At 38.6% G+C, this 16,463-nt stretch overlaps 1 protein-coding gene across 10 annotated transcripts in view; it reads right to left on the bottom strand.

Annotated features, from left to right (window-relative positions):
• The window catches only part of CDCA2 (cell division cycle associated 2), a 110,727-nt gene that overhangs the window by 52,672 nt on the left and 41,592 nt on the right, over positions 1–16,463 (bottom strand). For 9 of the 10 annotated variants that reach the window (XM_035269986.3, XM_078347203.1, XM_035269983.3 and 6 more), the window contains 2 exons: positions 14,449–14,620; positions 6,773–11,546 (listed from right to left, as the gene is read on the bottom strand). In XM_035269986.3, the coding sequence (XP_035125877.3) occupies positions 10,318–11,546; positions 14,449–14,620 (1,401 nt within the window). In that variant the 3' untranslated portion in view covers positions 6,773–10,317. Of the gene's footprint in view, positions 1–6,772; positions 11,547–14,448; positions 14,621–16,463 lie in introns of those variants that run through there. The other variant, XM_035269989.3, reaches the window with a different exon arrangement.

Consider the following 16,463-nt stretch of genomic DNA (forward strand, 5'->3'; position numbering starts at 1 on the left):
GGGACACCCTTTTGCGGCTGCTGCATCCCAATCTGCCCTAGTGTCTAGAGTCGTACCCCAGCTCCTGAAACCGAGAAAGGGAGGGTGATGGCAAAAAACAAAGAATACTTGTATTCCTTAAAAAAATAAAGGAGAAATGTTCTCTTTGACCACCGGTAAAACAAAACCCTTACAGAAAAAAGCACCCTGCTCAGCTGCAAGAAGGTGAAAGTTCAAATGTGGACAGAGTAGTAATATATAAGCAGTTTCTTAGTTTTCTGATGGGAATACTTAACAACCTAAGTATGTTTCCCCAGGAGGTCATCTATTATATTTTGTCCAATTTCTTGCTACAAGAACTGAATCAATTCATGATGTAATGCTCAAGGGAGAACAATCTTCTGGATACAGAGTATCTTTCTGGGGACAAGGTTGAGGAAAACATCTTAATATTGTTACAGCTTTTGGCCTGGTGGAAACAGGCGTTGTTTGTGGATGGCAGAGCAAGAGGGAAAGTCAAAGGGACACACGCCTCAAAACTGCCAGGGAAATGGAAAGACTGTTTTCTTCTCTTCGAGAAATATAGGGTAGAGATCCACCCAGACATTTATAGGACAGCTCTAGGGCACTGGGCACAAACCCTTAGGGAGTATGCCGAGAATGCTCCTTAGTCAGAGTGCTGACATTGGAAGGCAGACAGCGCTGACTTCTGGGTTATTCACTTTTTTAGGGACAGGATCTTGCTCTCTTGCCCAGGCTGGAGTGCAGTGGTGTAATCATAGCTCACTGCAGCCTCGAACTCTCGGGCTCAGGGATCTTTTTGCGTCAGCCTCTCGAGTATCTGGAACCACAGGAGTGCGCCATCACAACTGGCCTATTTTTGTATTTTTAGTAGAGACGGGTTTTGCCATGTTGCCCAGGCTAGCTCAAACTCCTGGCATCCAAGTGATCCTCCTGCCTCAGCCTCCCAAATTGCTGGGATTAAGACAGGCATGAGCCACTGTGCCTGGCCAACTTCTGCTTTAAATAATGCTGCTTTTGTCTTCTTCCCTGCTCCGAACCCCTCCCGCACCCCAAATATGAGAAGAAAATGTAAATCAACATTCATCATTCAGTTAAGAAAACAGATGCGACTTTGGATTATTTTTGAGAGATTCTGGTTGGCTTCAAAACTCTGTTGTGGGTCACTTTCCCTGGATCCCCCAACTAAACTTTTAAAGAGCAGCCAACATGTATCCAAACGGCCTGAGATCCTCAAACATGGGAAGCCGGGGCAGCTGCAAGATGGATGCAGGGGCTGAGGCAGGGAAATAAACAAGTGGAGGGTCAGAGGCCTCCAGCCTTTCCCAGCATTTCTGTCCCTGCTCCTCCAAGCACTTCCCTCTGGCTCTCATTGATAAAAATAGAAGCAATAGCACATCTCCCTGTGTGTGCCAGAGGCAGGGAGATACCTGACAATACCTTAGAGAGATGTTTTGTATGTTTTACTACAGTATGAGTTGCACCAAAAAAAGCTGGGACGGGGGTAGAATATTTACTTAAAAGAAAAGCTGGATGTTTCTAAGAGGAAAGAAAGCCACAGTGGAATTTGGAGAAGGTAAATTGTTTTTAAACCCCAAAATTTTATTTAGGTTTAAAGGGATCCCAGCTGCCATAGGGTTAGAAAAATAGTAAGGTTGAACTTGGATAAACCAAAGTGTTCAATTAGTCCTTTTACCCAAAGAAAGACCTCTGTGGCCTGCTACATTTAAGACTAAGGACTGAAAGCAGTATGTACAAGTTGAAAAGGGGCCTGCTTTCCCCGCAAGATGCTAGTGCCTCCTCCCTCTCACATTAGCTTCTTGACAGCCTCAGCCACGGATCTTGGCAATACCCATGTACTCACTCAACACGCACTGCTTGAAACCCTTTGTATGCCCGGGATGTGCCAGTCAGGCTGGTTTATGGGAATATAACTGGATCTCACGGTGCTTGGGAAGAGGTTATCTTTCCACTGCTATGCATTGTTTCTGAGAGGCAAGAGGTGGGCCTTTTCATATGCTGTGCTTATTACATGGAAAAGTAGCAGCCAACGGGACTTCCAGTTATTTCCATTCACACAGATGTCTAATGTTCAGCAAAACTTCAATGAAGGCTAGAATTTTGTATTTCAAAGGGATGACGCTGGGTTGAAGTCTTTGCTACCATTATGCAAGGCAAGCTGTCTGGCTTACAATTTGTTTCCCATATTTCTCAGTTAAGAAACAAACCGAGAGCCAGCTGGTATAAATTCAAAGTTATTATTGGGACCAGTAAATATATTTTGTCGGGGTCACGAAGCACAATGGCACATTACCAAATGAATCATCTTGATGGTGCAGAATAGGTTCTCCCCACAGATCCAAAGCAGGGACTAGTTACCAGCCTAAGTCAGGGCGGCTGGAGTCAGTCAACAACGCTGGGGGCTGCATCATAAAGAAGCCACTGACGCTTCCTAGAGTGGATGTCTTGGGGACAGTAGAAGGCTACTGTCAAGGGGGTTTTAGTGCATATTTGCTGGGTCTGATATTCCTAGAATTCTCAGATTCTTAGTGGTCCCTAAATGTTTAAATACTTAAATTCAAGCATTTATCACTCTTCAGGGACCTCTGTAGAATTTATTTACATTCAGAGTCACTATTATCAGAGTGTTCATTTAAAAAATATTCACAAAAAGTAGTCTATTTAAAAGTATTACCGCAAATGCAACTCCTTAAGACAAATCTCCCACCTTTAAGAATGCCACCTGCAAGCTGTAAATATGTGCATTAATTTTTCCCCATAGTATTTGCTTTGGCTGTGACCTGTCCTAATACTCAGTTGAACAAGGGCTAAAAATTGTCAAACCAAATTCTTGCTTGAGAGCTAAACTCTAACTGCAGCCAGTTTGAGAGAAACACACATCCAGGTTTAGGGAATATGTTTTGTTTGTTTTGGCTATGACATAGGGCAGAACAGTTTCCATCCCTTCGAATGCATTCAAGAGAGTTTGAAATATTGCACAATAAAAGTCATTCATTATATCTGTCTCCTTTCCCTTCCAAAAACAAAAATGGCTGCCCAGTTCCAAATCTACACAGGGGGCAGGAAGAAGGGAGGCAGAGGGTCACTGGAAATCACCCAAGACTAACACCAGGTTTTTCAGGTTTGAGTTAGGGAATACTTCTGAAATCTTCATTCCCAGCGTTTACTTAAAACAAGAAAAGACAAGACTGGTTGCTTTAGGTTATTGATGATTGCTCTGTTGTGAGCAATTATAAAATGCACATATTGTATTTTATACAAATGTTAGGCAGAAAATCTTTTATTTTACATTCAAGTGCCTGGCATCCAAACTAAATGTACTTGAACTGAAAAAATTCCTATTTTATTCATCTTCTCTACAAAGTTTCAACTGTTTGACACCCATTTTATACTGAAAAATTATTCCCATGCTTGAATCAGACATACGGATGAACCTATTTTTGCAAGCACCTGATACTTAGCAGTTACGTGATGTAAAAAAAGGAGAAGAAATTGACATTTACTTCCTTGTTTACCAACAAGCACCTGGGATATCAGAACACTGGGAATGCAATTTGCTTTTCAAAGGCAAAAGAAATGCCGTATTGGATCACTGTATTTGACATTATAAAATACCATCAAAGTGGAAGAATTTTGAAAGCAAATTTTGAGTGAATAAATCATGAGAATTATTAGACATAGCAAATACATGTAAGTTACCTTTCAATTCTGAGCTTAAAAATTCACACACATACACTTAAGAATTAGAAACTTTAAAAACTTAGATAATTTGACATTTCTTCAGTTACCTCTAAAACCAAAATCTCAGCTGTATGCATTACTGAAGGCAACTTTTTATCACAGAACATAAATTAAGCTAGTCAATTTACATGCCGAGGACAAATGAGAAAAAAGACTTAAAAAAGTCAGCCCTCTAGGTGGTCACCAGAAGTTCTGTAATGAAATCCCAGCCTCCCCTTTAGAAAATGAAAACCTGTATTCTTCTTTAATGTAAATGCTCACATTTTCTCTTTTCATGTAAGAAACTTAAAAAGTATCAAAAAATGAAAGCAGTTTCAGAAAATGTTTGCTTCTCAATTTCCTAGGAATTTCTAAAAACCCTTCTAATAAATCTTTAAGGTCACATCATAATCAGGTTAAGTATGATTTTGGTTGAAGATGTGGAACAAAAATATGTACCAGTTGAAAGGCAGTAATTACTCACCTTCTCGTTTAAGCTATGTTACTTGCAATCTGTATCCCAATTTCATAAACAGAAAAGTATCAAAGAATATGCAAAAATGAACACACCTGCACAATATTAGACACACTTGAAACTATTAGGCCATAGTATATTAGTTAACCCATTGTAGAGCTCAGACAAGGCTATGTGATGATCTTCAAATAAACAGAAGAACCCCCAAAGTTTGCTACTTTTTGGACATACAATTATTTGCTGTAAATTAATTTTACACCAATTCCACTTACTTGGTCTAGGACTCCAAATCCAGAGGGAAACCCTTTAGATACACTTCAAAAAAACCCGGAGTATGAGACAGGAATGCCTATGCATTCGAGAGCAGAGCAGGTTTCTTTAAAATTTAGGCACAATTCACAACTTGTAGTCTAGTTTCAAATTCATGGTTTTCCAGATGTATTTATAGGTTAGAATATAATGAAAGCTAAAAATTACTTAAAACATGAGATGAAGCCTAGTATTAGTTTAAAGAATAATGAAATTACTGAATAACAATCAAAGGAGACTTGGAATGGGATGTGGCTTTTTGGTCCCCATTCCTCTAAAACTCCTATCAGTGAGTTTTGTTTAAGCTTCATTTCTTCTGGAAGGAAACTAAACTTACATGATCCGAAAGTTGATGCCCTGGAGGGCTAACAGGTTGGGGTATTTCTTTTTCATCATACCCTGTATTGTAATTTTGTCCCCTTACAGAAAGAAAACTGAGTATCTTGAAAGTAATTTAGAAATTAATGCCTGGCACATAGTAGTAGTTGAGTAAATGACTGGCAAATAATTTTATCAATGGGTCCATAATCTGCCTACCTAGTATGAGCTGGTGCAGGACAATTTTCCTACATTAGGAAATCATTTTCAAATGCTAAGGTTACTGGGTAAGGACAGTGACATTCATTATTTAAGAGAGGGTCTCACTCTGTTACTCAGGCTGGATTGCAATGGCAGGAACATGGCTCACTGTAGCCTTGACCTCCTGGGCTCAAGCAATCCTCCTGCCTGAGCCTACAGAGTAGCTGAAACCAACCATGCCCAGTGTTTTTTTTTTTTTTTTTTTGGTAGAGGCAGGGTCGTATCGTGTTGCCCAGGCTGGTCTCAAACTCCTGGGCTTAGGCCATCCTCCCCTCCTGCCTTGGCCTCCCAGAGCGCTGGGATTTCAAGTGTCAGCCACTATGCCTGGCTAATAGTTTTTATACTAAACCAAACCATAATAAAAACTTCAATTTATGAGAATAAATGAGCCATGCTTATTAATTTTTAGCAATTTAATTTTGAACCTTAATTCACCCTATTTTTTTTTTTTTACTGTTATACAGAGTATGATGTCCAAAAAGATAATTATTTCTTGATGACTGAATCTTTCAATGACTTAGGGTCAAATTTTAAATCATAAACTGTTGTAAACTAGTTTCTAGAGGACCGGACTGAACACAGAGGCACCCAGAGAAGTTGGTTTCCTTGCTGTGTCTAGGATAGCCTGTCATTGCTGGCTTGGCTTCTTGCACCCAAATGGTAGTACAGGACTGGGTATAATGAACGGCCCAGACAGATGTGGCTGGTCAATCTTTTGCTTCTTCTGGCCTCCTCTCTCCACCACAAAAAAACTTAAACTATGATTTAAAAACAAAAAAATCTAAAAACTTCTTTTATAGTCACCGTGGCATGATATTGGTAGAAGAAACAGATGAACAGAATAATGTCCAGAAACAGATATACACATAAAAGGTTGAATAATTTTAACAGAGGTGCCAATGTCAGTCAATGAGAAATGGTTAATCTTTTCAACAAATGGTGCTGGATGATTTTCATAAAAATTTTAAAAACCCACCTTAAGAAAATTAATGTGAATCTAACACTTAAGTGAGAGCTAAAACTATACAACTCGAATACAGAGAAGAAAATATTCGTGCCTTTGCATTAGGCAAAGATCACTTGGCTAGGACACAAAAAAGATGAACAATTAAAGTAAAAACGAATCAACTGGACTTCATCAAAACGAAAATCGGTTCTTCAAAAGACCCCGCTAAGCAAAGAAAAAGCCACAAAAGGAGAAAAACATATTTAAGAGACATAGCCAATGATGTGTATCCAAATGTACAGATTATTTTAAGTAAATAATAGTAAGACAACAATAACAGCAACAACAAACATGCACAAGAAATTGGGAAAGACATCTCAACAAAGAAGGGAAAAAGACGGCAAATAAGCACAGAAAAAGATGGTCAATATCATTGGTCATTAGAGAAATAGAAATCAAAACCCAAGAGAAACCACTGCACTGATACTAGAATGGCTAAAATGAAAAAAGACTAATGATACCAGATGCTGGTGAAGATGTGGAACAAACAAAACCCTGTATGGCCAGTGGAAATGCAGAATCATGCAGCCACTATGGAAAAGTCTGGCGGTTTCTTCAAGAGGTAAACTTATTAATACTACCACCACACAGCCCAGGAATCCTACCACTGCGTATTTATGCAAGATAAATGAAACCATGTGTCTATAAAAAAAGGATCCATATGCAAATGGTTATAGCAGCTTTATTCATAATAGCCCCAAATCAGAAATAATCCAAATATCCATCAAGTGGTAAACTGATAAACAAATTTTGGTACATCTAGAAAATGGAATACTACTCAGCAATAAACAAGTATCAACTACTTACAGCATGCAGCATGGGGGAATCTGAAAAGCATCATGCTAAAGACACAAAGGGGTATATGTTGTGTGATCTCATTTGCATGATATTCTAGAGAAGACAGAACTGTAACACTAGAAATTAGATCAGCAGTTGCGAAGACTTGGGGTTGGCAGGTAGACGACTGACTGTTACAAAGAGGCATGAGGAAACTTCTTCTGGGGTGAGAGAAATGTCCTATTACTTGATTGTGGCACTGGTTACATGACTGTATAAATTTGCCAAAATTCAAACTGGATGCCTTAAAAAACCAAACTTTACCATAGGTTAATTATATGACTTTGAAAAGTAGCTCTCCTAAAGCATAAACCAGGCATAATTAATCATTCTCTTCTCCTTATGCCAGATCTAAGCCTCACCCTCAGTTCTGCAGCTTAAGTGGAAGTAGGGGCAGTAGTGACAGAAGGTGGAAGCAAAATGGCATTAAGTAGTAGGAACAGAAAATGAGAGGCAGAAAGAAGGCAAGGATACTAAAATGTTTGTAAGGGGAATGTGCCAGTTACGATCCACAGAAGAGAACAGAATCGTTTTCTTTTAATTTCAAGAAATTTATCTTACAGACATTTTCTACAAGCCCAATATGGCTTTGTATTTGCTGTGGTATGTACTGCTATAATCACAAAAGCTAGAGACAACTGACATTCATCCATTAGTAAGGAGATAGCCACCTTCTCCTTATAATATAATACCTTATATTCAAGGTATATATAAATCTATGCAGGGGTTAAAAAAGACTGAAGCAGCAGCACTGGGGCTATCCATAAAAAGACTAAAGGATACTAACAGCATTTTGGTGAATCAGAAAAACCAAGTGGCACATAGAGTGATCCTGTTAGAAAACAACAGAACTAGGCATGCGTTGTTTATACAGGAAAGAGCTGAAAGGCACAGGCCAGGTGTTAAGTGCTTCCACAGAGCTGGAGAGGAGGGTGTGACTGGATGATGCCTATGTGAAATTGAAGGAAGATAGCTGCCATATTCCTACTTTTAAATTCTGTACAGTACTGTTTTTCAACAGATACATATTATTTATGGAAGAAAAATAAGTGAAAACAGAGGGCCACCCAGGCCGAAGCCATTAGGTTATGCAGAGAAGGAAAAATTTCAGAGGGTTGTGCTGCCATCTTCTGGAAGAAACAAGAATCTACAGGAACAGAAACAATTTAACAACAGCAAGCCTTAGTTACTGCAGTGAAAAAGATATGGCAGGGAAAAAAAACCATTTTGAAGCCAAGTTTTTGATTTAACCATTAATGAAAACAAATAGTTAAAAAAGGAAAAAGAAAACAACAACAACAACAACAACAAAACCCCAACATGCAATAACAACCAAATACAGAACAAATCTCGTACAAATGAGACCTGGTAGATAAAAAACTGCATCTAACTTGCTTTGACTTTTCAGATCTGTTCTTTTCAGGAAAAATGCCTATTTGTTATTGACAAACGTCAACAAAATGTTTACAATGAAACATTCTGAAACTAAGAGTGTGTTTACATTTTTAACTGCTACTAGAAAAAGAGACATTTCACATCTGAAAAACCATGCCCCAATCACAGATCGGAAATGTTTCCCTTATTCTCATTAGCACTTTTTTTGAGAAATAAAACAAAAGCATGTGAAATTTAAAAAATTAAAATACAATTGAGATCATGTCTCATTACAGAAAAATAGGGAGTGAAATTACAATCAATAGTTGTCAGTCTTCATATTGAACAAGGCAGAAATGCAAAACAATTTTATCAGGTTTCAGAAAGTTCTCTTTTAAAATCGGGCAAAATGAAAAAGCTTCAGAGAAGCTAATTTGTTCATTGTTTTGGTGTGTCGGGCTTGCTTTTCGTGGTAGTGGTTTGCCAACCACACCAAACTAGAAATGGAGGGAAAAAGAAGTCTATAAATAATTTACATGTAAAGATAAAAGAATTTTAAAAACAATCCACCCTTGAGCTGAAAAAATTGGGGATCGCTTTGAGTGTTAATGTAAAATACATTAGTCTTTAGCAGCAGGAGTTCCAGACCTGCCGGTGCCAAGAAGGTAACAAATAGTCTCTATCTAAGAAGGGGGAAATGGGCGCCCAGCGGGAGCTTTCTTCCCTGCTGTGTTATTTATAGAGACCTCTATTTGTTAACATGTTTCTGCTATCAAGTAGAGGGAAAGCTTAATGATTTAAAGGATTTCAAAGACAATTGTTTAATGATATAATGATTTACGTGCATTCATAAATTCCAGATATATAGCAATCTAGTTTTTCAAACTGCTATCACCGAAACAGCCATAGGAGATGTAAAGGCTAGAGAAATCAAGTCAAGTGCCAGATATTACAAGAGAAAAAGAACTGCTGGAAAACTCAGTGCTAAGAAAAGAAATCAGTGACCTACCACCACACTTCAGGGTAGAAAACTAACTTTCTCAATGAGTTTCTGGTTTTCAAAACTTTATAATGGAAAACCAGAATTAAGTTCCAAACTGCCTGTGCCTAATTAGAATTATCTCAGAGCCCAGTCTGTAACTGAGCTGCTGTATTTTCACCTAAAAAAAAATTCTCGCGCACGTGCACGCGCGCACACACACACACACACACAAACAAAGCATATAGGAATCTTGAAGGAGTGAGCAGTTTCACATATTTCTAAGTTATATATTCATATATAATGAATTTTTAAGATTGTTGTTATTGAAAGAATTTTCTGAAATTTCTTGTTTAGGATTTCATCTATTAAAATAAAAATAAAAATCTCATTTGAGACAGTTAAAGCAAGCCACAACGCTTCTCTTATATTTAACCAAAGGAAAATAAGTTTTGTAATTTCAACTTTTGTTAGTTAAGATTTATAGCCAGGTTATTTTTATTTTTTTGCTATTTAAAGAAAAACACATATCTTACCCAGTTTAAGTCTTCAAGTTTATATTTCCTTCAATTTTCATAAAGTTCCATAATTATATCAATTTGTCTTTTGTGGAGGGGGAGACCTCTTTTCCAGATAAAACCAGTTGATTCTAACAGATGTTTCTAACAAGAGTCTAAACCTTCAGCGGTAAATATGTACTTAAATATATATATTACTAAAAAAAAAAAGTCTAAAAATTTAGAGATGTTTTGTGGGTCTGAAAATAATCCCTTTAGCAAAATAGTAATAATAAAACATTTACTCTCTGGGGGAAAGACTATATTTAATAGAATATTTTCTTTTTGAATGATGAAAAAGTTTATTTATTTCTACTTAAAAGTAGGTTCAACTCAAATGAGTTTATTTATTAGGAACCTCTGAAACATCGAGGTTGAACAGAGGATGGGAACTAGACAGATCATTTCGGCATAGACGGTTACTTTCCCTCTTGTCACAGGCTCTGGCAGGAAATGTCAATTACTGCTTTCTTTCTCTGCTATGCTCAATCCTTTCCAAGGCAGTCAGAGAGCTCTCTCCCTTTCCACTGAGAGAGGACCTTCTCCGGTAGCCTTTGGACTGGGAAGCAGCTTTGGTACTTGCGAGTGTAGACACACAAAAGCTCTTCCTCCTCTTACCAGGTTCATCAGAAGAACCAGCAGCAGGGCCCTGGCTGTTTTCTTGATCTGAGATGGGAGGTGCCATTCCCGGTTTTCGTCTGGAGGGCACAGTTTCTTTTCTGGAAGACATACTATCAAATCCACTGCTGTCAAATGTACTTGTTGTTCTTCTTTTAGCTTTTTGGGAAGTGGAAGGAAGTCGAAGTGAAATCCACACAAGCCCTTCGTCTTCCAGCTCTTTCTGTAGCCTCATGCTACGTCGCACTTTGATTTCACCATTTCTCCTCTGAAAGGTTTGCTCAATGGCGTCAGACAAATTTTTACACAGCTCAGAATTCTCTAAACTAACTTCTACAGAGCTGCCCACACTGTAGGAGGGTGTGTGATTTCCATTTTTTTCCAAAGGTAAACTATGACGGTCAGAATAATACATGGAGCGTCTTCTATGCTTCCTGTCTCTGCAGCTCATAACGCTGCTACTTGCCATGGGTATTCTTCCCAAATCCTCACTTTGGCTTTTAGATTCTTTCTTATTTTCAATTAAGACATCTCCTAAACAATGACAGTCTATTTGTGAGTTAGGCATTAAATGATTACATTGCAGCTTTCCTTCTGCAGCTACTAAGAGGTCATCTCGTCTTTCACACTTGATGTTTAGATCTGGTGAAATCTGGAAGATGTGACAAAGGGTTTCCGCATTTTGACAAGCAGCAACAAATTCTTGACCCTGCTGCAGGATCAGAGCAGGTTTGGGACTCTCTAATGCCACATGTTCTTCAGTTACAGAAGCACAACAAACAGGACCATCAGTTGCAGCTTTGGGTTCATTTTCACTTTCCGACTTCTTTTTTGCTTTTGGAGTATTTTTATTTTCATCAATGTTCATCAGGTTTGTATTTGGATCTTCATCAGAAGCAGTATTACCAAGTGATGAGGAACTTTTCACGTAAGAGGAGAATTCAGAGGCACCATATTTATCAAAGCCTTGATGCATATGCAAATCTGGGTCCTGAGGCAAAAGATCCTTTCTTTTCACCAGATTTTTAGGAGCCTTCACTTCTTCCAGTTTGCCATTTGACTTGAAATAACCTATGGGCAGGTAAATAAGTTTAAATCTAATTAAAAAGTAACAATGGGAACTTTACATTTATTAAATCATCAGGTGTCCTGTTTTGTTTTCCTATTTTCAGCTTTCACAAGACCCACAAAAGTTACAATGTACTGGGCCGTCTGTCATCATCCTCTTTTAGTTCTTCCACGAGCCACGGGTTAAGAAAAGAGGTATTCAGTGCATGAATTAATAAAGCATATAATCTCAAACCATGAAAATGAGAATGGCACCTGATACTGCTCCCTCCATTCTAATATTTTTCCCCTGCTACAAGGTCCATTAGCACAAGACAGCAACGTTTCTCCATTTCCCTGAAAATGGGCAACATGATGCTTCTGAAACTTTCTATCAATGTATCCTCTGAAACAGAGAAGGGAAAACTAGGAATTCTGGGTTATTTGAGGACTAATGAGCTAAAACAGAATGCCTAAAGACAATCAGGTCTCATGCCCTTTGTTAAAAATCACTATAAAGTGCACTGTACTCTCAGACAGAACCATGTTTGTTTCAATATTCTCAAAACCGACCCCTAATTCCTCAGACTTTGACTAATTATCCTCCAGGAAGATACACATGGGTGTATCTCCACGTGTTTCCGGCACATCAGAGGTGGGAAAACCGTCATCCAGGTTCTTCAGATTGGTAAGTAACACAGCCCACATGAATTCAGGCTTTCTAAGTTCTAAATCTTAGATCTATTAGACGGAATCTTTTTGGTTATCACAGATAACGTTTGTAAGTGGACAGTCAGATGAATAAAGTGTTTTAAACAAAATAAAAACTAAAAGATGCACAAAACGTAAGGCAAGCCAAAAGTCTGAAAAACAGTGTTTCCATTTAAAAATACATCTATAATGAAGGTACTTAAAAATCATGTCACTTAAAGCTACAGATTAAACAGGTGAGTGTCCTCTCAATGCCAACCATTGTTAGTTGGGCTCTTTAGACAGCTTTAAAAATTGCTATTTATGGCTGGGTGCAGTGACTCATGCCTGTAATCCCAGCACTGTGGGAGGCTGAGGTGGGCGGATCACCTGAGGCCAGCAGCTGAAACATCATCTCTACTAAAAATACAAAATTAGCCAGGCATGGTAGCGTGCGCCTGTAGTCCCACCTACCCAGGAGGCTGAGGCAGAATTGCTGGAACCCAGGAGGCAGAGGTTGCAGTGAGCCAAGACTGCATCACTGCACTCCAGCCTGGACAACAGAGCAAGACTCCATTACAAAAAAAATAAATTGATATTTATGTATTTTGCATAAAATCTAACATACTAGAGAAGGAAGGTAAAGGAGATACAGGGAGAGAGGAAAGCAAAAAGAGAAAGAGAGGATAAAGGAAGGAAGGAACGGAATTGCTTTAAACACATACAGCTGGTGATACCACTGGTTACAGATAAAAAACGCTTCGGGTATTTTTTAAAAGAAATTCTCTAATAGGATGCAAGACGGAAAATTTTACTACAATCCCCATTTAAACATCTTTTGGAAACTTCCTATTAGGAAACAGAGATGTAATCAAAGTAAGACTTAGTTTCTACTGTCAAGGAGACCGAGGTTTTAGGGAGCTGGGGAACATGGAAAATAGATCATAAAGCCAGGTGATAGAAGTATGTCGCAAAGTATTCCTAGAAAAACAGACAGGAAATCCAAAGCTTGGAAGATAAGCAACATTAGGCCAGATTAAAAAGAGCTAGAGTAGTGGATCCTCTGTTGCAACACAGCCTGTGAGAAAGCATGGCAGAAGAAGAGTGAGCCACGGCGTGGGCGACAGAGAGGTGGCTATTTATTTAAACTCCTGTGCTATCCTAATGTTAAGCAGATGCAGAAGCCAAGAGTCTATGGTGGCATATACCTCATTCATCCTCAAGTCTGTTATTAATCTTGTATAGTATACTGTAAATAGGAGACAGGCTATAAATATCTAATGATTGACAAAGGTAGCCATTTAAAAAATGATTCTATACAAAATCAACACACCAAGTGGACACACATCATCATTTTCAGGCAAGGCAGGGTGGGTCATGCCTGTAATCTCAGTACTTTGGGAGGCTAAGGTGGGAAGATTGCTTGAGCCCAGGAGTTCGAGACCAGCCTGGGCAACATAGGGATACTCCATCTCTACTAAAAATTAAAAAAAAAAAACCTTTATGATTTTCAGCAAGAGTCAGTCCATTTAAAATTTTGGCATTAGAAAACAGAAGCAATTCCAATCCATTTTTTATCTATCCAGTATATCAACTGATTTGCTAATAAAATAACTTTCAAGTTAATCAAGATCAACTTATATATATTATTTTTAGAAAACGCTCAGTAGTGTCAACTCTAACAAAACATCATTTTCCTTAACTCATATAAGGTGTATCTATTACTGAACCATCACCTCATTCCCTTTTTTTGTTTTTGTTTTTTTAAGAGACAGGGTCTTGCTGTTACCCAGGCCTCGAAATCCTGGGCTCAAGCAATCTTCCGCCTTGGGCTCCCAAATGGTTGGGATTACAGGTGGGTGCTCAAGCTCTCGTTCACTTTCAGTGATGGACTACAACACCCAGTAAAATTTATTTTCACAAAATGCTTTAAAAAGTCAAAGGAAACAGGATGCATAGAGTTATTACTAGTATTATATGCAAAACTTTGTGTCTCAAGTTTTTCTGGGGAAAGGATCCAGAGTTTCCATCAGAGTCTGAAACGGATCTCAGCCACCTACAAGTTACAAGTGACTTTCCTCCACTTGAAATTCTCATGCTAATGCGAGGAAATGCTGCTTTTTAAATTTATGTACTCTTTACACAGTGAATGGGAAAAACCTGAAAAAAGTGAAATAGCAATGAAGAGGGCAAAGAGAAAAGATAAAATATAACTCCCAGGAAAAGGACAGGATACCTGAACCTAGTCTTCGGACGCTTGGAACCGAAGGTGTCATCTCAGAGACTTCAGGCAGCTCAGGAATAGGACTGAGGAGGGGCTTCTTAGAAGCAAAGTCTCTTTCCCCATATACAGACTTCTGAACACTTTTCCTTCCCTTTCCTTTCTTCTTTCTGCAACTTTTTAAAACCTGAGAAAATGCATTAAAACATTGCAATTAAGAAAGAATGTAGTACCACGTAAAATTTTGACTCGTTAACTTTTTTGAGACAAGGTCTCACTCTGTCACCCAGGCTGGAGTGCAGTGATGTGATTTCGGCTCACTGCAACTTCTGGCACCTGGTGCAAGTGATCCTCCCACCTCAGCCTCCAGGGTAGCTGGGACCACAGGTGTACACCACCATGTCTGTTTTATTTTATTTTTTATTTTTGTAGAGATGGGGGTCTGTCTCATCATGTTGCCCAGTCTTGTCTCAAATTCCTGAGCTCAAGCAATCCTCTTGCCTTGGCCTCCCGAAGTTCTGGGATTGCATGTGTGAACCACCATGTCCAGCCTGACCTTTCAACTTCAATAATATCTCTCATTATTGTTTATACGGTGCTTTATTTAACAGATAATTTTTATATTTCATTTAAAATTGTAAGCATCTGAATTGAGGGTAGGGAGTCAGGTAACTTCCGCAAAGTCACAAAGTCCAATAAACAACAAAGCAGAACTCGGTTTATACATCGTATGGTAGCTTTCTACATTTCCACAAAGTGCTTGTCAAAACAAGAGCTGGATAAATTTAAAAATATACGAGATGCTTTAGAACTAACTGCACGGATGTAATGTCGTGAGATATCTGTAAGAAGCCCATAGTTACGATGACACAGGATGAATGTAGTGTGAGTTATTCGCTGCAAGCTATCGAGTCTGCTTTCTGTTCCTAGGTCTGGATGAAGAAACAGTAGGTGTGTACATAAAATACGAATAAAACAAAGCTAGCTGAATCTGCAGATTCAAACAACAGATGAATTAATCAAGGTTCAGTCAAAACAAAGTGGATTTTAACAAGCACAAGCAGAAGATGGAAGACAAAGGTCTGAAATTAATTGATGGAAAATGTAGGTTTCCATAAAAATTGAAAGTTGCTTAACAATATCCAGAATGCAGTATTACGTTCAATTCTGAGTGCCATATCAGCAACTAGGAAATAATGTTTTTTTTAAAAAAAATTTCGTATGGAAAAGACTTCAGGAAAACTCAAAATGCTGTAATGAAATGCTAGAAAGAAAAACTGCTATGAGTAAAAGGAATGACATATATTCAAAGTGATAATGTTGGAGAGAACCAGACTTTAGGGCTAGCATACAACATATTAACAATGAATACATCCAGAAAATGCATCCAGAATTCATTCACAAATTTATTGAGACTGCCATTTGCCAGCTAATGACTTGCCAGGTATCGGATCTACAAGCAAAGAGAATGTGTTCTTCAAGGAGCTGCTGGTCTAAAGGAAAAAGAGTTACATATGTATGCACCATGCCAGACTGTGTGAGCTGAGAAGATGGTACCAGGCCTGCAGGAGGTGTTCAAGATTGGTGCCACAGGAAATGAAATGTCTAAGGCAAATCTCAAACAAGCAAGGACTGTTCTGGCCTATAATGAGCTTTTCAAAGAGAAGGGAATGCCACGTGCATGATCTCAAAGTGAGATGGCACAGCACAGGTGCAGGGCTTGCATTCAGCAAGACACAGCCATTGGATCCATGGGGGAGCGGCAGGAACAGAGCCCTGGTCACAACGACTTGAAGCAATGAGGGCACACCACATGGCGACTTTGGGAGTGTCAACATTTGAACTTAAATTTAAGAAAGGTCATTTGGATGACAGCACAGAATACTTAGGTGAAATTGATGGTGAGATTCAAGAGTACAGAAATGGCATGAAACTATGTGCTCCCTGAGATATCTATAGATGTCCTCTGAAAACAAAACATTCCACAGAAAAATAATTTTAGAATTGTACAAGATGAATGTTCTTCCTGG

Source organism: Callithrix jacchus, chromosome 13, assembly GCF_049354715.1.
Source record: "Callithrix jacchus isolate 240 chromosome 13, calJac240_pri, whole genome shotgun sequence".
NCBI lineage: Eukaryota > Metazoa > Chordata > Mammalia > Primates > Cebidae > Callithrix > Callithrix jacchus.